This window comes from Oncorhynchus masou, chromosome 19 (genome assembly GCF_036934945.1).
Source record: "Oncorhynchus masou masou isolate Uvic2021 chromosome 19, UVic_Omas_1.1, whole genome shotgun sequence".
Taxonomy (NCBI): domain Eukaryota; kingdom Metazoa; phylum Chordata; class Actinopteri; order Salmoniformes; family Salmonidae; genus Oncorhynchus; species Oncorhynchus masou.
In genome coordinates, this window is record NC_088230.1 from 30,870,075 (window position 1) to 30,895,766 (window position 25,692).

General features: G+C 43.4%; 1 protein-coding gene across 1 annotated transcript; it reads right to left on the minus strand.

Annotated features, from left to right (window-relative positions):
- Window positions 1-1,120: 1,120 nt before the first annotated feature.
- Window positions 1,121-16,567, minus strand: LOC135506161 (apolipoprotein B-100-like). The gene is made up of 26 exons (XM_064925627.1): window positions 16,438-16,567; window positions 16,022-16,066; window positions 15,109-15,221; window positions 14,834-14,979; window positions 14,455-14,602; window positions 13,853-14,005; window positions 13,212-13,336; window positions 13,007-13,092; window positions 12,433-12,883; window positions 12,191-12,308; window positions 11,920-12,066; window positions 11,437-11,678; window positions 11,124-11,346; window positions 10,838-11,011; window positions 10,534-10,737; window positions 10,166-10,333; window positions 9,690-9,895; window positions 9,406-9,588; window positions 9,164-9,294; window positions 8,861-9,062; window positions 8,568-8,740; window positions 8,250-8,425; window positions 8,015-8,130; window positions 7,504-7,877; window positions 2,570-7,251; window positions 1,121-2,440 (listed from the first exon to the last, which is right to left on the minus strand). The coding sequence occupies exons 1-26, from the start codon at window positions 16,490-16,492 to the stop codon at window positions 1,349-1,351; spliced, it is 9,933 nt and encodes a 3,310-aa protein (XP_064781699.1). The 5' UTR covers window positions 16,493-16,567; the 3' UTR covers window positions 1,121-1,348.
- Between the last annotated feature and the right edge of the window lie 9,125 nt (window positions 16,568-25,692).

Sequence of the window (25,692 nt, forward strand, 5' to 3'; positions counted from 1 at the left end):
CTGACCCACCGCCAAACAGGTCATGCTGGAGGATGTTGCAGGCAGCAGAACGTTCTCCACGGCGTCTCCAGACTGTCACGTCTGTCACATGTGCTCAGTGTGAACCTGCTTTCATCTGTGAAGAGCACAGGGCGCCAGTGGCGAATTTGCCAATCTTGGTGTTCTCTGGCAAATGCCAAACGTCCTGCACGGTGTTGGGCTGTAAGTACAACCCCCACCTGTGGACGTCGGGCCCTCATACCACCCTCATGGAGTCTGTTTCTGACCATTTGAGCAGACACATGCACATTTGTGGCCTGCTGGAGGTCATTTTGCAGGGCTCTGGCAGTGCTCCTCCTTGCACAAAGGCGGAGGTAGCGGTCCTGCTGCTGAGTTGTTGACCTCCTACGGCCTCCTCCACGTCTCCTGATGTACTGGCCTGTCTCCTGGTAGCGCCTCCATGCTCTGGACACTACGCTGACAGACACAGCAAACCTTCTTGCCACAGCTCGCATTGATGTGCCATCCTGGATGAGCTGCACTACCTGAGCCACTTGTGTGGGTTGTAGACTCCGTCTCATGCTACCACTAGAGTGAAAGCACCGCCAGCATTCAAAAGTGACCAAAACATCAGCCAGGAAGCATAGGAACTGAGAAGTGGTCTGGTCACCACCTGCAGATCCACTCCTTTATTGGGGGTGTCTTGCTAAATGCCTATAATTTCCACCTGTTGTCTATTCCATTTGCACAACAGCATGTGAAATGTATTGTCAATCAGTGTTGCTTCCTAAGTGGACAGTTTGATTTCACAGAAGTGTGATTGACTTGGAGTTACATTCTGTTGTTTAAGTGTTCCCTTTATTTTTTTGAGCAGTGTATATAGTTGTTGTATTGTAGCTAATTATGTTTATAAATAGATCAAGTACATTAAATACATAACAGTGTATTATAGTGTATTATCATAGTACATTTTATTTAATTAAAAAGCTGTTTCATAAGGTATTTGACCAAAATCAGAGAGACCCACCAAGAACCCAAGACAACATAGGCTTGATCTGTTAATGTTATTGATCTTGGCCGAGCAAGATAGATGTAAGGTTATGAATGGGTGGGGAGTGATATAGAAAAATGTATCTCGTCATTTGCATCAAATGGTCTTTATTCATGTTTTTCTTTCAAGTTTTTAAAAAGAACAAGACACATAGGGAGCAAAATTAAACCAGTTAAGTTGGCTGTCTTAACTTGTGAATAATAAACTAAATTATTAACTTACAAAAAATAAATGGAAATGCATTATAATATGAATAGGCTACATGAGAATAACAGTTATGTTTGTAAGTTGAAAGCCAATGAATTGGGCATATATGTTTTACATGTTACGCTGAGCAATGAATGGAATAGGAATTTCAATGTCCATCTGTTTGTCACTCACTGTCACAAAAGACCCAGCATTTCTGGTAATGTCCTGAAGGAACTCAGTGACCTTGATGTGGATGGCATTAATACTCTGAATCACGGAGTCAATCCAAGACTGGATGTCAGCATTGAGCTGCTCAATGGACATTTCAGCAAAGAGGTCGCGATATTCTCGGATAATTCTCTTGGCTTCCTCGATCTGCTGTGCAATATCAGACATGGCATGGGAGTCGATGGCTTTGCTGAAGACGTCACTCATCCACACGGTAAGTTTCTCCATATCCTGAGATTTCAGGGAGACAATGAGCTCTTCGGTTTTCTGCACGGTTAAGCGCAGGAATGCAGACAGCCTGCTCACAATATCCTCCAGAGGGATATCTCCGACTCTCTTCACAATGATGATCACCTGCTTCTGAATCTTCTCAATGGCAGCCATCAGGTCATCCAGGATTTCTCTCCCGCTGACCAGGTTGCTGGAGCCAGGAAGTGTGAATTTGATGTTTCTGATCTGTTCAAGGAGAGCTGCACCATGGGAGGCAAAGAATTCTGGAACCTTCTTGATAGCTTGCTCAACCAATTCAGCAAATAATCTACTCAGTTTCTGGTAGGCCTCAAGACCGGACATCTTTCCCTCAAGTCCAGGCATCTGGAACTGGGTCTCTCTCAGGAACTTGATGGCAGCATCGAGCAAAACCTGAACATTCTTCTGGTACTGCCTGAGGACGAAAATGACACTGTTGGAGAGCTTGTCTGTGATGGCTGTAAGATCCATAGCTGCAATGTTTTCTGCAGCCCTCTTGTAGATGACCTTGCCCTGATCCGTGATCTGTTCCATACTACCCTCAAGTCTGTCGGCTATCTTCTGGGGAGCAGACAGGATATCCTCCATGCAAACTGCTGACATGATCTCAGGCACCTTCGCCTTCACTACCAGGAGCATCTCAGTGGGAACCTCCATATTCCAGGTGGTCTGAATGTTCAGCTTCTCAGAGTTGATCACAGACATTTTCAGGGCCATGATCTCCACATCAGTGGTGGGTTCAGACTGCATGAGAGAATGAAAACAAAAACAGTAATAAGTGAGTGAAACAGCATTGTAACATGCTCTACATGGCTGTCATGAACACATTGCAAACAGTACTTATCAAGTCATTGAAATGTACATGAGTCTTACCGGGTATCTGCCGTAGAGTCTTCCTTTCACTTGGGGTGTTTTCTTGGCCTGCAGCTGGAGTCCTAGGAGTCCGGCATTTGGAGAAGACACAGAGATGATGAGGCCTTCCTGGGCATTTCCGAAGACCTCTTGGTTGACTTCCAGAGTCCAGAGGGTAGCTGTATTTGTGATGGAGGCATCCATACCATTGCTATTGAGGCTGATGGTGCTGTCATGACTGCCCTCAACATACATCGCTTCCAAATTCAGGATAGAGGCCAGTTTCAATCCATTGTTCCTGTTCAAGGTGGCGCTACCATCAATCTTGGCCTTCAGAGCATCAAACTCAGAGGTGGAGGAAGCGTCAAATCGGACAATGATGTCATCCTGATTGAGGACAGCAGCATTTGCCTTCACTGTCAGCACAGCTGTCTTCATGGAGAACTCGTAGGTCAGGTCACCGAAGATAGGGATCATGATGTTGCTCTGCATTTTGGGCAGAGTGATTTTTGGCAGGGTCAGCTTGCTAAGAGCAGATGGAACATGCATAGTAGGCATTGTGATGAGACTGAAGTCAGGCACAGGAATGGTGAAACCAGACACTTCAATATTCAGCACTGGAACTATGTGTGCCGGAACAGTGAGAGTTTTGGGTAGCTCAATGTTGTATTTCTCGTACTCTGCCTTTGCCTGGTCAAATGAGGTAGAGAGAATGGCAACAGCCTTGTCCCTTCCAACGATCATGTTCTTGTTCAGACTCCTGGTGTGCTTGTTGATGGCATTGAAGATTGGCTCCATGTCAATGCCAATGGTGATCATCTCAGGGTTCTTCTTGTATGTGAGCTTGGTGTCCATGTCAAAGGTCTGCTGAGGTGTGGTCAAGAGCACACTCAGACCGGTGTCCTCCCACAGAGAGAACTCAGTCCTACCTATGAATTCTACAGCTCTCTTGGGAATGGAGATGGGCTCCTTCAACACATCAAGGTTCACTTCTCCATTGATCTGGGCGAAGACGTGGATTTCCTGCTCACCATTGTCCATTGTGAAGTAGTGTGAGTATTTGTACTGGTTGAATCGTGCCAGTCCAGTCCAGCTAGCCTGCTGCACTCCAGAGTTGAGGTTAAAGGCAAAGTCATTCTGAAGATCAATCTTTCCAGTCAGCTTGAAGGGAAGCGCAACCTTGGTGTTTTCCTTGTTCTTGGTGTCAAACACAAACTCATAGGGTGTAGCGATGAAGTTGATTGAGTTGGAAATAATTCCCTCAACTTTGCCTACCAGCTCTGTGTTGCAGTTGGCAGATACCTCAATTTTCAGATCCTGCACCTTAGCCTCTGCTTTCAGCTCAGCAACACTGCTTTTGATGAAGGGAGTTTCGGTCTCAGTGTTGGCTTCAATGATGATGTGACTGAAAATGCTGGCTTCAGCATTCACATTCTGCTTCATTTTCAGGTTGTTGGTGTCGGTTACCCCAGTGAAGATCAGTTTGACAGTGTTGAGGTTCATTACAATCTGCATGTCATACTTGTGGGTTCCTTCATCTGAGTAATCCTGGATGGCAGATTTACCGTTACCCTCATTGGTAAGAGTCAGAGTGACAATGCCACCTTCCAGGAGAGCAACTGCCTTCTGGGTTATGGCAGCCTTGCTGAAGATGTTGAGAAATGGGAGGTTCACATTGTGGTTGTAGGTAGTCTCCAGTGTGGTAGAGACTCCATTCTCCATGTCGAAGAAGGCATTGCTAACCAGCTCGGCGGTGTAGGACTCAGTTGTGGCCTTGGCATTGGTCTTGGAGGAAGCCTGGACTGATGTGCTGTAGAAGGCAACTGTCCCTTGGTGGTCCACGGAGAAGTCCGTGTGCACGATATTGATGTTCTCAGAAACAGACAGGTGGCTCATCTTGGGCAAAGCAATGTCAACTTTGGCATCCAGGGTGTAGGCGAACAGATCAAAGGTAGAAGTGGCCTGAGATTTGAGGATAGCGTAGAACTCTGGTGTCACTGCGGTTGTTGTGGCATTCCGGAACTCAGCATTGGTGCTCATAATGTAGTCAGGTGAGATGACACTGAACTCTCCGTTGAGTTTTCCGAAACAGGGGACCCTGCTCAGTTCGATGACTTTCTGTTTCAGCTCCTCGGCGAATGTGTTATAATCAAAAGACCTGATCTTCTCTGTCAGTCTATCAAAATAGACACTGATGTTGTCTACCATTTGCTTGAAGTCAAAGGCATTCAGTTCATTTACAAACTCATTCACATGTGCCATGATTTTGTTCAGCATAGCTTGGATATCAATAGACTTAAGAGCATTGCTTGCTGACTGAATGTGTTTTCTGAGCTGGTAGGACTTCATGATTTCCACAACCTCATCCATGATGTTCTCAACCATCTTTTCAACCTCATAATTGGACAGGATCTCTTCAATTTTGGTGTAAACAGCATTTATCTTGCCAGTGATGTCATTTTTCTTGATCCACCTCATAATAGTGTCCCTGATTGACTTCAGGACATTCATGATTTCTTCAGTGGGAATCTTGGCCATCAGTGTAGGAATGTGGCTTTCAATGGAATTGATGAAGTTCTTCAGGTCCTGAATGAACAGGTTGATGTCGAAGCTCTCAACAACTTGTTTCAGTTCACCCACTTTCCCCTGGATCTTTGCTCTAATTTCGTATTTGGTGTCAATATCTAGCAGCAGGCCTTTGCTGTTTTTCATTGTCATCATCGTGGCAATTTTGACTTGTTCAATGACTGCAGGGAGGTGCTCAACAAATGGCAGCAGAATTAAATGGCTGTCAACATTCTTCTCGTACTTCAGGGAACCAGAGATGGCGTATTCCTCGTTTTCAACGGCCTTGTTCAAGATGGTGGTGAAGACAGCTCCTGTCATCTCCATTCCCATCGTTTCAGCATTGTTCAAGGCGCTAAGCTCTTGGTTGAATTCATGGTTATTCAGTTTGGATGTCATCTTCATTGAGGCATACTGCTCCTGAGGAGTCAGACGACTGGTTATCTTGTTGTCCAGGTTGGTCTTGACAGAGTCTCCATTTTCCAGCTGGAGGCTGGTGGAGGCCTTGCATTCGTGGGAGTGGGAGAAAGCCAGGGGCTCTGCCTTCAACAGGAACTGGTTGAACAGCTCAATGTTCTGAATTCCAAACATATTCGGAGTTCCGTTGGAGTTGAATAGAGCAGAAATGTCAACCATGAATGGCTCAGCGACAACGTTGACAGTGCTGTCCAAGTTCAATGCTTCAGAGTTGATGCTAGCCACGCTGTTGAACTTGGTGGACAGACCAGCAATCTCGAGGTCAGCGGTGTGTGTCATCTGAGAGAGTGCATATTTTCCATTGGTGTTGCACTTAGCAGTGGTGGTCATGTCAGCAAAACTGATCTCATAAGTGTGCTTGAAATTGGCCTCTTCGGAAGAGACTCCCTTCAGGCTGCCGGTCAGTTCCATCTTGTAATCCTCTACCTTGAACATAGCCTCGTTGACAAAGTTAATCTCTGTGATCTTGAGGTCGTTATTCAAGTTCACAGCAACACCCAAGCGTTGAATGTCGACAGAGATGTCGTGCTTGTAGGTGTTCTCCTTGTTGAAGAAGTTCTCGGTCTTGGAGCGGAGGGCTAGAGATTTAAGAGTGAGAGTCAGGCTGTGTGTGTTCTCAGTCTCCATCTGATACAGTCCAGCGACCAGCTTGTTGGTGAGGGACAAGCCATCTTCATTCACCTTCAGGTTCACTCTGTTCATGGTGTTGGCATCGAAGAGATTGCCCTTGAAAATGCTGTTTAGGTAGACCTCAGAGCTTGCCACTTTCCCCTCCAAGTTGAGGTTGGCGGTGGTCTCCCCAAAGGTCCCCTTGGTGTTGATGGACACATGGGCCCCGGTGGTATCGACTCCACCATTGAAGACATTCTCGAAGGTTATGGGGCTGCTTTGGGCGGTGGTGGTGGCACTTGTTGCTAGACCTTCCTTGTTCAGCGTCAGAGCAGCCTTGTGGAAGGCGCGGCTGCCGAGGACATTGACGGAAGCATCTGCATTGATCTCTAGGCTGGCGGGGTTCAGGGCTCCGGAGAGCAGGGAGTAGGCACGATTCTCAGTATCACCAGCCTGGTTTTCTACCCTGATGATGGCTTCATCCCTGGAGGCGGTGAAGTCCACTTTGCTGCGGATAATTTTCTCTTCAGCCTTGGTCACAGAGTTGGACTGGATCATCAGCTGGGCCTCTTTGTAGCTGATGCTGAACTTGGTGGTGTGCTTAATGGGGTCGTTGTTCAGGTTGGTATTGGACTCAATCAGAAGCTGCTCATTAGCATAGCCGGCCTTGAGCTTGTTGACAATCTCCAGGATTGGGGAGTTCACCCTCAGTGTGGACTCGGCTCTGGCTTCTTTCTTCATGTGTTCGAAAGAGAAAGACTGGGAATAGGTGGTGCTGGCGGTCACGGATCCAAGGGTTACACTACCATCCATGTTAGCATCTCCAATGAGCATGTCAGAGGCCAAGGAGGCCTGCGAAGTGATGTCCAAGGATGTCTGCAGACCCAGAGGGCTAAAGACCTGAATCTTGTGGTTTCCTGTGGCTCTCACTTTGTCTGACACACTGACGGTTTCCATTACCTCAAAGCTGGTGTCAATGAGCTTGTGGCTCAGGGAACCATTCAAAATCACATTCAGAGAGTCTTCTGGCACGTCAGTGATGAGGGCAGTTCCTGTAATGAGACAAAACAAGGGACATGAAGTCACTATAGTACACACAAGGTAAATCAGTCAAACTGACTCAAGGTAGGTTATATTGTATAACCTAATTTTAAGTTATTATGTAACATGTTTCTTCCTTTCCAAACATGATAATATGGCAATCTGTAAAACTACTAAACATTTCTGATTTGGAAGTTCAATGAACTTTTGTTAAGGTTATAAAAATCAAAAAGGTTAAAAAAAAGTTAAGAGAAAAGGTTTACCTTCAGATGTGAAAGCGAGGAGTTCAATGGGACTGTCAGCCACCACCTTAAACTTGGCAATGTAGCTGGGGCTCTCCACAGAGTTGTTGCCACCGGAGACCATTCCCTCCCAGTTATAGTAGTTGCTGTTCACCTTAGCAAACACTTCAACCATTCCGAAGAGTGGCACAGTGAGCTTGTAGTCATTGGGGATGGAGAAGGTGGGGACCTGGACCTCCTTGGAGGCAAGCTCCAAACCGACCTGGGGCACGGACAGATGTGGGGTGGTCAGCATGGCAGGGATCCTCAGCTCCTCAGATGACTTTCCTCCGAATGGCATGGGGATGGTGATGGTAACACGGTTCTTGTTGAACTGGTATTTGAATGTGCTCTCACTGTTGAAGGAATGAAATAATGCAACTAGTTTGTTATTATCAGACTATGATACTGGACACTGACATCACATAGAAAATTACTAGGCTCTATAGAAAATAGACCCCCAAAAGAGTTTACTGCTTTCAGATGTACTTACGATTTCAGGAACAGTCTTTCGGGCATTGTGGGCATCGCCAGCTCTGGCATGTTGTCCTTCAGTGTCTCAACCATGGGAACATCAAAGGTGATCTTGTCCATCCAAATGTTGAAGGCCTGTTAAAAAACTATTTTGTTATGCGTTGATCTGCCACCATTGGTTTGACTTCTATGGAAGAATAAAACATGAAAAGAATTGAGGAGACTGTACGAAAAGGATTTGGGTGTTGTCTTACCTCAAGAGATTTGGTGAAGATTTGACGCAGTTTCATGTCGGTCTTGACCACCTGCTTGTCCAGGATGTCCTCAGAGAGCTGCTTCAGCCGTGCCTGGAGGGCTTCGGTATGAGGGATGACCTTTTGGATCTCAGAGCCCATGTCGGACACCAGCTGAACCTCAACCTTGTTCTCATCTAAAAGGAAAACATGTTGTATTATTAGTACATTCAACTTTGAACCTTATGTCTATTGCATACTAGTCAAATAAACATACCACATAAAGATAGACCTCCTCCCTACACAATGGTGTATTATGAATTTGTAGAATCAGTGTACCGTATTTGAAGATGACTCCCTGAATGGAGGTGGTCTCGGGGAGCTTGATATCACTCCTGAGCTCCAGGGTGAGTTCCTCTGCACTCTTCATAGTGGCAGTGATAACTGCGTCAGTCTTGAGGGCAGGGACAACCAGCTGGACCTGCAGCATACTGTCGCTCATGGCCTCAAGCCTGGAGGAAAGAAAACCATCAGAATCTCTTAGAGATTCAATTCATTTCCAACATGTGCCGATCTATGAAGACATGCACCAATGAATGTGGCTAAAGGGGAGGGCTTTTGCGTTTACTTACTTGGCGCGGCCAATTAGAGATAGCTGAGGGATGTTCTTGTTGGTGATGTCGATGGTGATGGACTTTCCATTGGCTCTGCTGTCGGTGAGACCAATCCTGATTCCAGCCTCCACATCATAGTCGGGGATCTGGACGTTGGTGGTCAGGATGTTCCTGTTCCTGTTGTACTTCATGGTGGCGGTGGCCTCAGTGGGTTTAGCACCTAGGGAAACAAGGAGGAAGAGAGTGAGTTGATTTTAACCACTGACTCACACCAAACAGTATGAACCATGGGAAATGTAGTGCTTGGACAGATGTTCCTACCCTCCGCTCTAAGTGTCATCCTCACGGTGTCAACCTTCTGGCGTCCCTCCTTTCCCTCGCTAAGGAGGTCATAGGCGAAGGTGGCGGTGTACTCAGAGACCTCGTCAGTGGGCTCGATATCAAGAGCAAACCTAGAACAGAGAGAATGTTGTTCAGTATGATGCTCGTTTGATCTTCATACATGGTGCATTAGCAATATCCTTCCATAAACACATCCAGACTCCCTCAAATGTTGTACTTACTTAGTCTCTCCATTGAGAGGGAAATAAGGAGCAGCAGCGTTGTCACCAGCTAAGTTGTAACGGATGGTGGTGCAGTACTTCACTCCAGAGAAGAGAGGGTTGCAGTTCACGACGTTGGTCCTGCCCTCATCCATGGGGGGGATCAGAGTAGCCTGGCCAGAGGAAACTGTCAGCATTCTGTTGCTGTTGTTGAAGAAAAGCAAAAGAACAAAAATAAATAACAAATCATGTGATACATTTACTCGATTGAAAATTTGAATTTGTTTTGGTTGTTTTTTATGTACCTGACTCTGAAGAGCTGGGTGGAGCCCTGAGGAGCAGGGATACCCAGCTTGATCTGGTTCTGCTCCATGGTGATCTTGGCGTTGACGGCGCTTTCGTGGTACATGTTGGTGTGCATCTCCACAACGGAGCTAGTAAACTCAGGGATGTGTACTCCCATCTGGGTCACAAACTCCACTCCCACAGAGGGCATGAAGGACACTTCCTGCTGTTAAAAGAAAGCAGTGAGAGGCCCATTAGAAAACTCTTATGTATAAATGCCTTCATTATTATAAATGTTTCATATATTATTATTAAAAATGTTTATTACAAATACTTGAGAATTTTTATAAATGTCTACAAACAATTCGATACAAATGTATTAATAGTATGAAAACTACTGTTACTGAAAACTCAACAAAAAATGGAATTAGAATCTTGTGAAAGAATGTTGATTGAGTGCAGGAAGATAGCAGAGAACAGTGAGTGAGATATTTACCATGTTGCGGTGAAAGCGCAGGCCACCCTTAGCTCCAGGAGCAAAGGTACCGGACAGAGAGAACTTCAGAGGGAAGCCAGAGGCAGTTGACAGGGAAAACTTGTTGTCCATGAAGATGTAATGGGCAAACACTTCATTGTCAGTGCCTGCCACCATCTTCTGCATGAACTAAACCCAGGAAGAAATGTAATCAATGACAATAACAATAAATACATATAAAATATACCATTCAGCAGATGCTGTTATCCAAAGCGACAAGTCATACATTCTTGAACATTTTTATTAACATTAAATTGTTCTTATCTGGAAATAAAACAAGAGAGTTCTTCACACTTGGAGGTACACATATATGTAAACATGTGAATTACCTTTGTGGGCATGTCCTTGAGGAGGATCTCAGCGTACATGGCTGCGTATTGGGCAATGCCCTTCAGCTCGCTGCCCTTGATGTATCCAAGCTCAGTTCCCATGATCCTTAGATAGGCCATGGCTTCAGGGGACTCCTGAGCCTGCAGATCCTTCGCCAGCTTGTTGAAGTTGCGTATAATCTCCCTCATGATGTTCTCTGGGACCTGAAGAAAATATTTGAGAAGAGTTAACAATGACAATCGTACCACAAACTGAATGCAGTGGAGTAATATATATTTTTTTTACAAGATGTATGGTAATCACCTTTGTTTTCTCATTCTTCAATGGGGCAGCGAAGTTCTTCAGAACCTCGTTCACCTGGTCTGGCATCTTGTCTCCAGCCCAGTACATAGCCTTGGATATGGTGTCAGGGAAGAACCCGCTCTTTCCGAACAGAGCCTCAATGGTTGGCTCAAAGTCTTTTCCCTCCATGCCAATCTATAGACAAAAAAACAGCCAATGCAATGTAGAGTGGATATAACAAAAATCACACTACAAACCTGTTAATATGAGTTACTAGACATAAAAACATATTTCTGTTATTACATACCTCCCACATGTCCATGTTATAGCCGAAAGCCTTCAGGGTAGTCTCAAGCATGATCTCCTTGGGCAGTTGGCTGGTGGGATCAAAGATCATGTTTCCTTGCATGCTGGTCTTCATGTTGTTCATGGCAGCATCCATCTTGTAGTTGCGAGACATAGTAGTGTAGTCACCATGAGTGGTTGCAATGGTAGGGTCAGCGAGGACATCAAGGATCTTTTCGCCCAGCCTGGGGATTAGGATCACAGAATATTAAAGATCAGTACTAACACTAGATACTTAACTTTTTTTGTATAATATTATCAAAAAGTATACATACTTTATGGTCTCGGGGTCATTGGAGTGGATGATGTTGTAGATGTGAGAGGTCACGAAGGCCTTGACCTGCGCATTCTGCTCCTGGACGTCTGGTTTCTGCTCCTGCATCGACGCCTTCAGTATTTTCTTCACCAGCTCCAGGTCACTTGCCTCAGGTGTCCTCATCAGAATCAGGTAGGCTGCCAGTCTCTTCTGCACAGCACCCTTAGCGTATGAGCTCACCCTCTGGAGGTTAGAGCGCACCTGGAAAGGAAAAACAAAATGGCAGCTAATTAGTCAATGTATTTTTGAAAGGAGAATGTGTGCCACAGTATAGCAGTGCATGGCCCTTATTCACATGTCTCAGGAGTGCTGATATAGGATCAGCTTGTCTATTTATTTAGATCATAATGAAAAACATTATATGGGGACCTGATCCTAGATCAGCACTCCTACACTCCTTTTTAGTCCTTCAAGTTAATTTTGGAGTTTGAATATAGTTTACCTCATCGGTTACAGACATGCGCCTGAAGGCCTGGATGGCAGCGAGCTGGACCTGCAGGGTTGTGGTGGGCTGTCTCATGCACTTCAGCAGGGTGGTCTTCACGGTAGCGTCGGTGGCCTCCATGGCTTCTCCTATGTTGCCAATAATCTGGAGTCCATTACAAATAAAGAGAGAGAGAGTCAGATAAACAGTCAAATAAGTCAAGCTTTCCATGTCATGTGATTAGGTGGGAAGAAGAATCTAATTAGTTGAGCAACAGGTGACAACATACCCTCAGGGTCAGGAAGGTCAGCTCCTTTTCTCCAGCACAATCAGCACCCAAAAGGGAGACAAGGAACTCAGACACAGCAGCAATCTCGGGGGTGACTTTGCCCTCAGCCTGGTAGAGCCTAGTAACACAAAACAAGAGGGTGGCAATGAACATTTGAACCATAATGTTTATTAAACTAAATTGAAACCGTCAGTCATTGTCTATCAGTCAATAACCAAGTAGAGTATACATTTTGGACTTACTTTCTGACGACATTGCCTAAAGCAAACATGATGGGCTTGCTCTGTTTGTACTGAGCCATGCTGAGCATGTCTTTGACAAGGAGGCGGGAGGGGTTGGGCAGGAGTCCCAGGGCATAGACGGCGGCGTCGACTTCCATAGCTTCAGGCTCGAAGGTCCTGAGGTGCTGGAGCATGGCGCTGCTACACTCAGGAGTACCGCACTGGGCCAGGGCCTGCCAGGTCAGGGTGTCCGATACGAACACCATCTCAGGGACGGCAGGGCTCATAGCCTCACCCTTCAGTCCCCGGAGCTCAGACACGAGTCTCTGGAAGGTGCTGGCGCGCTGGTGGCCCTGGTTGGTCTCGGACAGGGTGCTCAGTTCCCTCAAGGTGGCAAGAGCAGCATCTGCTGTCTGGACGGCAGCTTTGTCCTCAGCAGCCTCCATGGGTAAACCCTTGAGGTTGGCCTCATCTTTAGAGAGTAAGATAGAAGACATTTAGTTTTAAAGGTTATTCTGTAAAGGCCGCCTGGTACAGTACACATTCTGTTTATCATTTGAGTAAAAGACGAATTTTGTCCAGTGTCAATTCTTACTGTGGTTGAAAACTCTTTCGTTGATCTTGCTAGTCTCCAGGAGAGTCAAAGTCTGTTTGACCAGTGTTGACACTCCATACTCAGTCCTGCATTTAGGAAGAGGATTGAAGAACATGTGACGAATTCTAAACTGGCCTGGGTCAAATCATTGCAGACTCAGTATTCTGTTCATAGGATTAAACAGATTGAAGTTGCCTGGATTTACTGGTGGGAGAAAGGGAGGAAGATGTGCTTCTCTGTGCAGGATCCAGCAGTCATGTGCTTTTTCTGGTTGTCAAACTTGTAGTTGCAAGTCTGGGTGCTGCTGATCAGCTTGGACAGTGGGTATTGCTGTTGACAGGGAAGCACAATTAAACACTTTGTCAGGAACAATAATCATGATGGGTTTATGGTGTAAATCAAGGTTCCCCAACTGACGTGATTTTATTTGTCCCCCCAAGTAAAAAAAAAGTTTAAAAAAGTGAGTTATATATTTTTTAAATTGTTGGCCATAAAAGACTAAAAATACCAGCAAATCAGCTCCAAGTGATTTTAATTTGGGAAATCTGCTCCAAAGTATTTCCAACAATAATATAGAGATATGTGAATGTGTACAAATGTAAGCAATGATGTTTTAGTCAAATATTTTAATCTGTTTGGGCATCTTGCGGTAAATTTGCAGTCTACAAATTATTTGCAATTATGTTCGGGCCCCGTGACTATCCGCTCAAGAAGAAAATTGGCCCGTGGCCAATTTATGATATGATATTCTATTAAAATGTAATGCTTAATCGAAGAATGACCAAATGTTTTTTTGTAAATGATGGCCATAAAGTTCTCTTTTTGCACTTTTCCCCTCCCTCTAACCATGCCAGAGATGATAGCCAGGGGGCTGGTGTGGTCCCTCTGGGCAATGAAGCTGTCGCATTTGGACAGGTCCCTGGTGATGGTCACGTCAGTGGCAATGTCTTCTTTGGAATTGACAGCGAAGTTGGTGCCACAGACTCCATGAAGGGTGGCCTGAACGTTGAGAGAGTTTTTGTTAAAGTAAATGACGAACATGCATCCATTTCGATTATTAGGTTAACACAATATACTTTGGTTTCTGTGATTCCTTGTCACATGACTGGTACCAAGAAGGATATTTACAGATTATAGATCTAGAATGGTCAACTCAATAAGATGGACACACAGTTTTGAGATGAAGCTATTAAGGACTTTGACCTGCAGCTTTATCTATGGTGCAGTCATTCTAGGTAGTCATTGTAACAACTTGTTGTTTGGTATTTATCACCCTAGATTGCGGCATCTTATCTGTTTATTATGTAATTTGTATCTTGATACATCACAAACAAAATCAAATTGCCTTGATGACCCAGACCTATATGGACCTGATGACTGTTATGTCACGTCACTGACTAATTGGCTGTGAGCTGGCAGGTGAGGAAATTGCCTTGGTCAGCTCTTACCATGTCCTTGTTCTTCTCTTCCTCCAAGGCAGGCACGATAAGGGCTGAGACAATTCCCCTCTTGATGTTTAAGATGGTGGTGGTCTCATCCTCCTCAGGGAAGAGTTTCACACCTGTCTGTCCCTCAACCATGACCTTCAGGGGGTTCCTGGACAATAAAGGAGTGATCATCTTATTTCGTCTACTCTTATTCTGAAATGAAAAGGAATCTCCGCACATTCAGGATCAATGCACAATTTTCTATTTATTTACGTTGATCTTTCGGTAGTCAAACTTTCATCAGAGCCACTAAGTATACTCTTATTCTATCATCAAGGGTTATCAAGCAATAGAAAAGGTCTGTAAATCGCTGTGGGATAAGAGTGACGTGATAGCGTACTTCGCCATGGCAGCCTGGAAAGCCTCAGCACCAGCAGCGGGCGCAAACACAGCAGAACCCTCTGTGTCGACGTGGACGACCTCGCTCAGGGAGCACTCTGAGGTGCGCAGGATGAAACTGCATGTTTGGGGCACATCAATTTCGACCTGTGAGAAGGAGAAAAGGAACGGTCAGAGGACTGTCCCTTTAATGTCCCCTTCTGTAAGGGAGGAATGGAAGTTGAGTGAGAGCCCGGAGTTGCTGGAGGGCTCAGGGCTCAGCTGTCTGTCACGTACCTTGCAGGTTACTTTAGGGCCATTCTTGAGGTTGGTAGCTCCATTTACGCCGTTAAGTGTCTCAGCTTCATACTGGTACAGAAATCTTCTGAAGTTCTTGAACCTCTTTGCCACTAGAAATAAGGGGACATAAATTACTAACGTTGCAATTACAGTTATGAGAAAAAGGGAGCAATACGTAGGGACATGTTATGAAAGACATCTAATCTCTAGTGAGATAAGGAGTTCTGGACTCTACCTTTCCTATGATAAAATTGATAGTGTTGACATTTGGCAAGTCAACATGACACTGATCGATGATCTCATCATCGAGTTCAAAGTCACACATTTTAGCTGAGACCAGTGCAAATTGAGTAGACCTAGGTGAAGTAATGTTCCCTAGAACCGTTGTGAGTACTAGACTACAAGGAGTTGAAACAAAGATTTGCCTATTCCTCTATGGTTTTAACAAGCAGTGATAACTTCTCACAAAATTACTCTCCTTTTTTGTTTGATATCCTGTTTTGGGTTCTGATGACGTCAGAATTAGTGTACGAAAATTATCAGAATTTTATCAGAGAAAAAGCTAAGCATAAGTTTTGTCCCACCCTGTTCATTCACTCTTTTTAAATGTTTGCAAATTAAGTATAGTCTATAGGCGAATTCACAAAAATTCCATATCAGAGTTGTATTGACAACTTGCTTAGTATCTTAGTCTGGAACACCATGTAGCTATTTTAATTGTAATCCTGAGGTAAAACAAAATCCCCAGAAGCTTGATTCCTAGCTAGCAAGCAATATGGTTGTTTCTCCTCTCTTCTCGTTGACATTTTGCAACTTGTTGAAAGTTGAAAACCCATTTCCTCCTAGAGACCATTATCTACTGGAAGATTACCTTCATCTAACATTTAAATAAATACAAATAAAAACTTACAGAGACAAGTTGGAGATTGTCCCTCAGAATTCCCAATATCTTGCTCTGTGAATAATGAAAATAAAAAAGGATTAGGAAAAAAGTTGAAATACCAGTGCACAGAACATCATCCATTACAGCAATTGTCTGTCTGTAAAATGTATTCAGAGTATCTGCATATTATCATTATATATATTATATATATATGTATATATATATATATAATTCAAAGTCACATAGGCTTATATGTCAATGACAATTTAAAAAAGTGTATGTAAGCTACCCAGAATTAGTTATATCGTCTCTTGTTAAATGTAGACCTATTTCAACACAACTGGATGCTTGTAGCACAAAACTACCAAAAACCTTTGTAGAGAATGAAAAGCATGTATCAAAAATGGACCTCAAAAACAATGTGTAAATTGCGCTGTACTTACGGGCCAAGGCATAGGTGCCTAGCAGCAGCAGAAGGCAGAGCTTAGTATCCCCCATGATGGGTTGGAAGAAGCTCTGTAAGCCTTCCAAATAGAAGAAGAGGTCTCTTCACTCTTTCAGTAGACTGATTCCTCTGCTTTGGCTCTCTGCTTTTATAGTTCTCACAACCCTCTTTCAGAGATCCAGAACTGCCAGAGTGCCGCCCTGGTTCCAGAGTTCAGGCAGTCCTTGTGGCAGGGCAAAGGTAGGCCTAACTCATTTCACAAACACTCCCAAGACTTGTCAGTCAGCACTGGACTTGATTGGACTCTCTGATTGTATTAGATTAGCTTTTTATTATTATCATTTTTATTTTATTTACAAACTAAGGTTTTTCATGCTTTAGAAACAAGTGATTGAAGTAAGGGGTTGTAAAATAAACTTGTGTATTTAAACAAAAACATTGTCACTGGTGCTCAAGCACTGTAGCAAATTATTTATCATCGTTACATGGGATTTACTGTACACCTGTTCTGATATTTGTGTTGTATAGATAAATGTGGTCAGATGAGATTGGTGGCCTGCAAGTCACTCAGAACATGCCTACTAACATGAATGATCTACTCTACCAACCCAAATAGGTTAGTTGAATGGATAAATGTGTATTTTAGTCATTTGTTTTCTGTATGCTTAATTATACTTCCCTGAAATTCTATCTACAAGACCCTGAATGCTATTTTTCTAACCGAATATCATATGTACACATTTATAATGGACAGAAGTGTAAACGGAGGCCTTGTAATATGTACATTAAGATAAGGCAACAGTAACACAACCATATTTCAGTTGATTAATATAGCACCCCCCCTTGGGCTTATCAAATGTATTTTGTAAATGCCGGATCTCTATGGCAAGATGCATCATTTACCCAAGTTTAGTTAAAATCAGGCCAGTGGTGTCTGACATATCGTGTGTGACTAACGTATGAATGGACAGAGACAGATGCATAGTTCCCCCTTTCACCTCCATAAAGAAATCTATGAACCTCTTTGATCAGGATTCCCACAGAAGTGCACTCAGTCAGCGTGATGATATTGGCTAGAGTGAGAAGATAACATAATCAGGCAGACGAACATAATGTGAAGTTGCATAAGTCCTTAAAAGAGTAACCTCAGGACTGCAGAACACTATTATGTACAGAAAATGTTTTGAGTAAACATTTAAGGCTTCATAGATAGCAGTCATAATTCTAAAAAGCAGGATAAGAGAAAAAGTAGTCATAGAAAACTTTGACTCTCATAATGGTTCAGTGTGCACACTTATATACACTTCAATGACTAAATCAACTGGGATAGAAGTTATTTAAATTACATCTGAAAATTTAAAGAAATACACATTAAGTCAATGTTTATTAGCTTACTTCAACAGTTGATTTTATGGCAAATTGAAAACTAAAGTTTGTGCTGATACAAAGCCTTTTTATTTACTGGTACTCCTTTAGGCATGAACAATGACTACATCAGTGATTAGGCAACATTAACAATAGGTTTATGCCTACATTAAGCGTTTAAAATAGACCAAGGAGCTCATAAAGGGGGACACAGAAGGGACATACTGTTGGTCCCATACAGACTAGGGTTGAATATGGGTTGTAGGCCTCATTTTGAATTAAAATGTCTTATGCCGTTCATTTGTGTTGGCATGAACACTTTGCACAACTGCTGTTGTGGCAACCCCTTGAAAAATGTTCCTCCCCCCTCCTAGCACCCCTCCTCCCAAAAAACCCCCACCAACAACAAATAAACAAACAAACAAAAAAACATCAGAACAAACACACAACAACACAACTACCAACACAGTGGTGTAAAGTACTTAAGTAAAAATACTTTAAAGTATTACTTAAATCGTTGTTTGGGGTGTCTGTACTTTACTATTTATATTTTTGACAACTTTTACTTCACTACATTTATTTTCTTTAGCAATGTCCTTTTTTCTTCATACATTTTCCCTGACACCCAAAAGTAATCGTTACATTTTGAAAGCATTGCAGGACTGGAAAATGGTCCATTCACACAATTACCAAGAGAACATCCCTGGACATCCCTACTGCCTCTGATCTGATGGACTCACTGAACATACATGTTTCGTTTGTAAATTATGAGTGTTGGAGTGTGCCCCTGGCTATACATACATTTAAAAAACAAGAAAATATTGCTGTCCAGTTTGCTTAATATAAGGAATTGGAAATATTTTATACTTTTACTTTTGATACTTAAGTATATTTAAAAACAAATACTTTTAGACATTTACCCAAGTAGTATTTTTCTGGGTGACTTTACTTTTACTCAAGTATGACTTTTGGGTACTTTTTTTCACACTGTACCTACATGCATTTTTACAAGGAAGTAGCATTGGGCTCAATCACTTTCTTCAAACCTCAAACTCTGATGACCTCTGGTGGCATTTTCTAAATGACCCATAATATTGTATGCTGCCTGTTATATCTAGCTGAGCTGTAGAAGAACGCACATCTGAGCGGTTTCACATTATACAGTGGCTTGCGAAAGTAATCACCCCCTTGGCATTTTTCCTATTTTGTTGCCTTACAACCTGGAATTAAAATTGATTTTTGGGGGGTTTTTGTCATTTGATTTACACAACATGCCTACCAATTTGAAGATGCACATTTTTTTTATTGTGAAACAAACAAGAAATATGACAAAAAAACAGAAAACTTGATCGTGCATAACTTTTCACCCACCCAAAGTCAATACTTTATAGAGCCACCTTTTGCAGCAATTACAGCTACACGTCTCTTGGGGTTTGTCTCTATAAGCTTGGCACATCTAGCCCCTGGGATTTTTGCCCATTCTTCAAGGTAAAACTGCTCCAGCTGCTTCAAGTTGGATGGGTTCCGCTGGTGTACAGCAATCTTTAAGTCATACCACAGGATCTCAATTGGATTGAGGTCTGGGCTTTGACTAGGCCACTCCAAGACATTTAAATGTTTCTACTTAAACCACTTGAGTGTTGCTTTAGTAGTATGCTTATGGTCATTGTCCTGCTGGTAGGTGAACCTCCGTCCCAGTCTCAAATATCTGGAAGACTTAAACAGGTTTCTCTCAAGAATTTCCCTGTATTTAGCACTATCCATCAATCCTTCAATTCTGACCAGTTTCCCAGTCCCTGCCGATGAAAAACATCCCCACAGCATTATGCTGCCACCACCATGCTTCACTGTGAGGATGAGATTCTCGGGGTGATGAGAGGTGTTGGGTTTGTGCCAGACATATTGTTTTCCTTGATGGCCAAAAAGCTCAATTTTAGTCTCATCTGACCAAAGTACCTACTTCCATTTGTTTGCGGAGTCTCCCACATGCCTTTTGGTGAACACCAAACGTGTTTGCTTATTTTTTTCTTTAAGCAATGGCTTTTTTCTGGCCACTCTTCCGTAGAAGCCCAGCTCTGTGAGGTGTACGGCTTAAAGTGGTCCTCAGGACAGATACTCCAATCTCCGCTGCAGAGCTTTGCAGCTCCTTCAGGGTTATCTTTGGTCTCTTTATTGCCTCTTGATTAATACCCTCCTTGCCTGGTCCGTGAGTTTTGGTGGGCGGCCCTTTCTTGGCAGGTTTGTGGTGGTGCCATATTCTTTCCATGTTTTAATAATGGATTTAAATTGTGCTCTGTGGGATGTTCAAAGTTTGGGAAAATGTTTTATAACCCAACCCTGATCTGTCCTTTTCCACAACTTTGTCCCTGACCTGTTTGGAGAGCTCCTTGGTCTTCATGGTGCCGCTTGCTTGGTGGTGCTCCTTGCTTAATAGTGTTGCAGAGTCTGGGGCCTTTCAGAACAGGTATATACATACACTGAGATCATGTGACAGATCATGTGACACTTAGAATGCACATAGGTGGACTTTATTTAACTAATTATGTGACTTCTGAAGGTAATTGGTTGCACCAGATCTTATTTAGGGGCTTCATAGCAAAGGGGGTGTATGTACACACCACTTTTCATTTTTTTAAAACAAGTCATATTTTTCATTTCACTTCACCAATTTGGACTATTTTGTGTATGTCCATTACATGAAATCCAAATAAAAATCCATTTAAATTACAGGTTGTAATACAACAAAATAGGAAAACCGCCAAGGGGGATGAATACTTTTGTAAGGCACTGTATATCACTCTCGTTTAATGACACGTGCCACTCATTCTCACAACCCATTCATCCATAAAGCAGCACAATGTTGTAAACCATAACGTACAGCACGTCGTACCATACATAACATTTCCCCCCTTTCCAAAACCAGGGAAAGAACCTAGAGTGATACCTGAAAGAAAAATTAACCCTTTAACAGAAGAGGTAAACAATGACTCTCCAAACTAGCCAGTTCAGTCCATTAACCTGGAGGTTGACTAAGACACCAAATGGAGCTAAGTCTAAAAGGCATGCGTGTGTATCTGAACACGCCAGCATGTGTGACAAAAGCCGTGAGGTCTCTGCTGGCTGGGTGGAAGGGCACCTGAAGGTAACCTGACGCAGGTCAAGCTTCGTGAAGACCCTGGAGCCATGAAATTGTGCGGTCAGTTGGCCAATTCTGTTGCCATGTGCAGGTAACTTGGTGGATAGATGACCCACTGTCAGTGTGAACCCCAAGCCTGTGAAGAGGTCGAGGCCCAGGAGGTTGACACCCCACTTTGAAACGTGAATGATGGTAGATGCTTGGCGCCGTAGTGCACTGGGACCTGAAGGGTGCCTGTGTAACAGTATAGACTTTACATCCGTCCCCTCGACCCGACCAGGGCGCGAACCAGGGACGCTCTGCACACGTCAACAGTCATCCTCGAAGCACCGTTACCCATCGCTCCACAAAAGCCACAGCCCTTGCAGAGCAAGGGGAACCACTACTTCAAGGTCTCAGAGCAAGTGACGTCACCGATAGCAATTTCACATCGGCTACACCTGCAATGTCTATCTTGGATCTACCATACCCGCAGTGGAGTGCTGTTGGAGTGGTAGGTGACGGAAAAACTTGTAGTAAGTGGCAAGGTTGAGCAACGACACCGCAGTGCTCCAGTAGCAAAGGCAAACCCACGTCGCTGAGCTGCACAGTACATGTCTTGAATGTCACATGGTTGGTGGAGACGGTTCGGATTTCAGTGTGTTCATGTTGAGAGTGAGATGAAAATAAGTGCCTGTTCTGAGTGTGGCTAAAAGCTGGAGCAGAATGACACATTTTGCAAAGTGATTGTATTTTGAACAGTTCTTGCATGTTTTCCCATGGGCTGGGCAGTTTGAAGCCTTTGAATTGTGAGAGTCTGTCTGTTTGTCTGTGTGTCTGCTGTATGGGCATGCTGGTAGGTGTGCCAACAAATTTTCAGGGCAGGTTGCTAGAGGCAGGTTGATTTGTTGCTAAAAGTTGCTAAATGACATTGTGATGTCATTGCGTGATAGCGTAAAACTGCGTCATTACGTAGAACACACAACAACGTTACTCAAATTGACTGGCCATCTCAGCGAAAAATATGATTTGACATGTTCAGGTACAGACTCCCACTCTTTTCTGTTCTTCTGGCTGTACAATTTTTATTGAGACATGTTGATTGATGTTGTAAGTTCTTTTCAAAAAACGTTTTTGTGTCATTTAGAGGGAAAATGTGTGCATTTTAGTCACGTTTCAAAAGTTGCTAAAAGTTCAAAATTATATATTTAAAAGTAGCAAAATTTGTTGCTTTGTGCTGTTTGAAAAAAAGTAGCTAAATCTAACAACAAAATTGCTAAATTGGCATCACTGATGCTGGTGTCTGTGTCCATGCAGCTATCTATGTAGGAGGGCGTGCACAGCACGTGATCGTTGTAGTGCGCATGCTCGGTCTGAAGCTGCTGTGTGAATGGCTGGGGGCCGAGTGTATACTGCAGAGCTGTCTGTCAGCATTGTTGAGCATTCCAACGCCGCTTCAACCTCAACTTGTAAATTATTTGATTCCAAAAGCTGCTTCTCCCGCCTTGTCTTTTCACATAACGTCCCCTCTATCAGCTGATCTCGTCCTGAAGTGTCCTATATATACCCACAGAATAGCCAAGTAGCTTTGAATGGACTCACCCGGCCATTGATTTATTTTCTATAGCCGGTAGCGTCGGAGGAGCACTCGCTTTTTCCCGGCAAAGTGGTTCAGTTGGAGGCTGACTGCAGCAGAATGTTGGAGCCGATCCAAGCGCTCTGAAAATCCTCTGTCCCTCTGTACGGAGTCAGTGATGGAACAGTCCATAGCTTCGAGATAAGAGTTAAAACTTATCAAGCCAGTTATTTCAAGGCGAGGAATGGTGCTGGCGTCGTTGCCAATATTATATCTAGTTTAGCTGTAGAAGAACGCACATCTGCACGGTTTCACATTGTACATCACTCTCTCTCTTAATGACATATGCCACTCATTCTCATAACCCATTCATCCGTAAAGCAGCACACTGTCGTAGACCCTAATGTACAGCACGCTGTACCATACATAACACTACCCTCATAAAGTGCATTTCGGATTCAAAACTATAAGTCCTACAAACACATGCATAGTACTTTCAGAAAGGTAAGAACTATGGGATTCTGATATAGGTGTCAGAAACAATGTGACTACTGCCATATGTCCACCAGATGCACATGCGTTTTGCCATGTGTTGTTTTTGCCCGCATTTTCTGTACTTGATGCACATGTGCTTCACAAGGCTGCAGAAGGGGTTGCATCACGGATAAGATCATTTACGCCCTGTTTAACCAAAGCTAATAATTAGAACAAATGGAAGTTATTCTCCTGTTGACCTAATGGTTTCATAAACTGCTAGAGCTACCAACAGACTAACATGCACAAGGGCACATTGCAACAATTAATCTAGTTCGTTTCTATTCATCTGTCACTATCAACATCAATAAATTGAACTGGTTGTCCCCATATAGAGTACTGATTTTAAATCACTAGCTTGCCCTGCATGATGGCATCCTTCTAGCTTCGCCAGCGAGTTGTACTCCCCACAAATGAGAGGCTTTTAATACTCAAGACTGAGTGTTAGGGCCTGAGGAAAGTATGGCATTCATTCAGATTAAATATGGAAACTTGAAATGTGTCCTCCCCATTTTCAATTATATTTTTGGTTTTATTCCCCAAATTAAAACTATACTAAATATATTCACGTCACCAAATAATTGATAAAAACACACTGTTTTGCAACAAAGGTCTACAGTAGTTTCAACAGTACTCTGTTGGGTAGCACCATGGTGTGGGTGGAGGACAGCTACTTTCCGTCATCCTCTGGGTACATTGACTCATGGTTCTCACCCCATTCCATTGACTTATCCAGTAGTTATGACAACTTCTGGAAGACATCCTCCAACCTATCAGAGGTCTTGTAGCATGAACTGACATGTCCATTTACATTTGACATTTTAATAATTTAGCAGATGCTTTTATCCAGACCGACTTACAGTGAGTGCATACATTTTCATACTTTTTGTTAATTCTTTGTTCCAATCAAATGATCAGAGAATGAATCTAGCACTGAAAGCATAAGCTACAGCTAGCTGGCACTGCAGTGCATAAAATGTGGTGAGTAGTTGACTCAAAGAGAGAGAAAGACAATAGTTGAACAGTTTTTAACAAATGTATTTATTTAAAAAGGAGAAGCAAGGTTAAAAGAGAGAGAGACATAGCTATGTTTATTTGTATTTTTTTCACTTTGCTAGCGAATGGAACTAGCTAGCTTAGCGTGCTCAAACAGAGAGGGATGCTATTGTAACAGTATAACTTTAGACCGTCCCCTCGCCCATACCTAGGCGCGAACCAGGGACCCTCTGCACACATCAACAACTGACAACCACAAAGCATCGTTACCCATCGCACCACAAAAGCCGCGGCCCTTGCAGAGCAAGGGGAACCACTACTTCAAGGTCTCAGAGCAAGTGACGTCACCGATTGAAACGATATTTACCGCGCACCACCACTAACTAGCTAGCTATTTCACATCCGTTACACTATGTTAGCTAGCTGTTGTAACGTCTGCTTCCAACTCACACTCTCATACACTTAGAGCCCCTGAATGTAGCTCACTCTCCAGATCCCAATCACCCGAATTCTGATGACCTGTTCACACACCTTTAATGTCATTATCACACACTATTTAGTTCAGTTCTTTGCACCCCTTCTTTGTGGGGTATTGTTTGTTTTTGACACACTTCTCTTTGGAGCTCTGTTTTTCCCGTAATTTACTCCTCCTGTGTATGATAGTTTTTGCCTGCCTCACTAACAACCCCTTTAGCCTATTCCATTCATGTACCTGAGCCTATCGGATTTCCTGTTATATACCTATTGCCTGATCTCACGGACGACGTTACTAGCCTTTTCCCTGCCTGTACTGTTGCCTTTTGGACCCCATGTGTATGACCTGCTGCCTGCCCCTGGACCCAGCTACCTGCCTCCTCCTGTGGTCCTTTACATTAAACACCTGCTGCGCCCTGCGCTTGAAACCAGCTCTCTGTCTCCCTCGTGTTCATTACAGCTGGCTATGGCTCTCCAACAATAGCTATGTTGACTTGGGCGGACGGTTTTACAGTTCATAAAATGTTTGTTTTGATACTCAGTGTTGGAGGTTGTGACAACCTGTCCAAACTGTTTCCGTGCACTGTTCATGCAGTGGTTGCACTGGTTGTATTTATAAGTGCCCTTGTGTGTTTTTTTTTGTCTGCATCCACATTTTGTTACATTACAGCCTTATTCTAAAATGGATTAAATAAAAACAAATCCTCATCAATCTACACACAATACCCCATAATGACAAAGTGAAAAAAAGTTTTAGCCATTTTGCAAATGTATTAAAAATAAAAAACGTATTTACATAAGTATTCAGACCCTTTGCTATGAGACTCGAAGTTGAGCTCAGGTGTATCCTGTTTCTGTTGATCATCCTTGAGATGTTTTTACAAATTGATTGGTGTCCACCTGTGGTAAATTCAATTGATTGGACATGGTTTGGAAAGGCACACATCTGTCTACATAGGGTCTCACAGGTGACATTGCATATCAGAGCAAAAACCAAGCTATGAGGTCAAAGAAATTGTCCGTAGAGCTCAGAGAAAGGATTCCTTCGAGGCACAGATCTGGGGAAGGGTACCAAAATATTTCTGCCTCATTGAAGGTCCCCAAGAACACAGTGGCCTCCATCATTCTTAGGTTGAAGAAGTTTGGAACCACCAGGACTCTTCCTAGAGCTGGCCGCCCATTCCAAACTGAGC

What these genes read in the sequence shown, in the direction of transcription:
- LOC135506161 (XM_064925627.1), bottom strand. Translation starts at nt 16,492, where the DNA reads ATGGGGGATACTAAGCTCTGCCTTCTGCTGCTGCTAGGCACCTATGCC. An exon ending in CGAAAGAGTTTTCAACCACA is followed by an intron (nt 12,884 to 13,006) that starts GTAAGAATTGAC and finishes TACTCTCTAAAG; the next exon opens with ATGAGGCCAACCTCAAGGGT. An exon ending in GACTCTACGGCAGATACCCG is followed by an intron (nt 2,441 to 2,569) that starts GTAAGACTCATG and finishes TCTCTCATGCAG; the next exon opens with TCTGAACCCACCACTGATGT.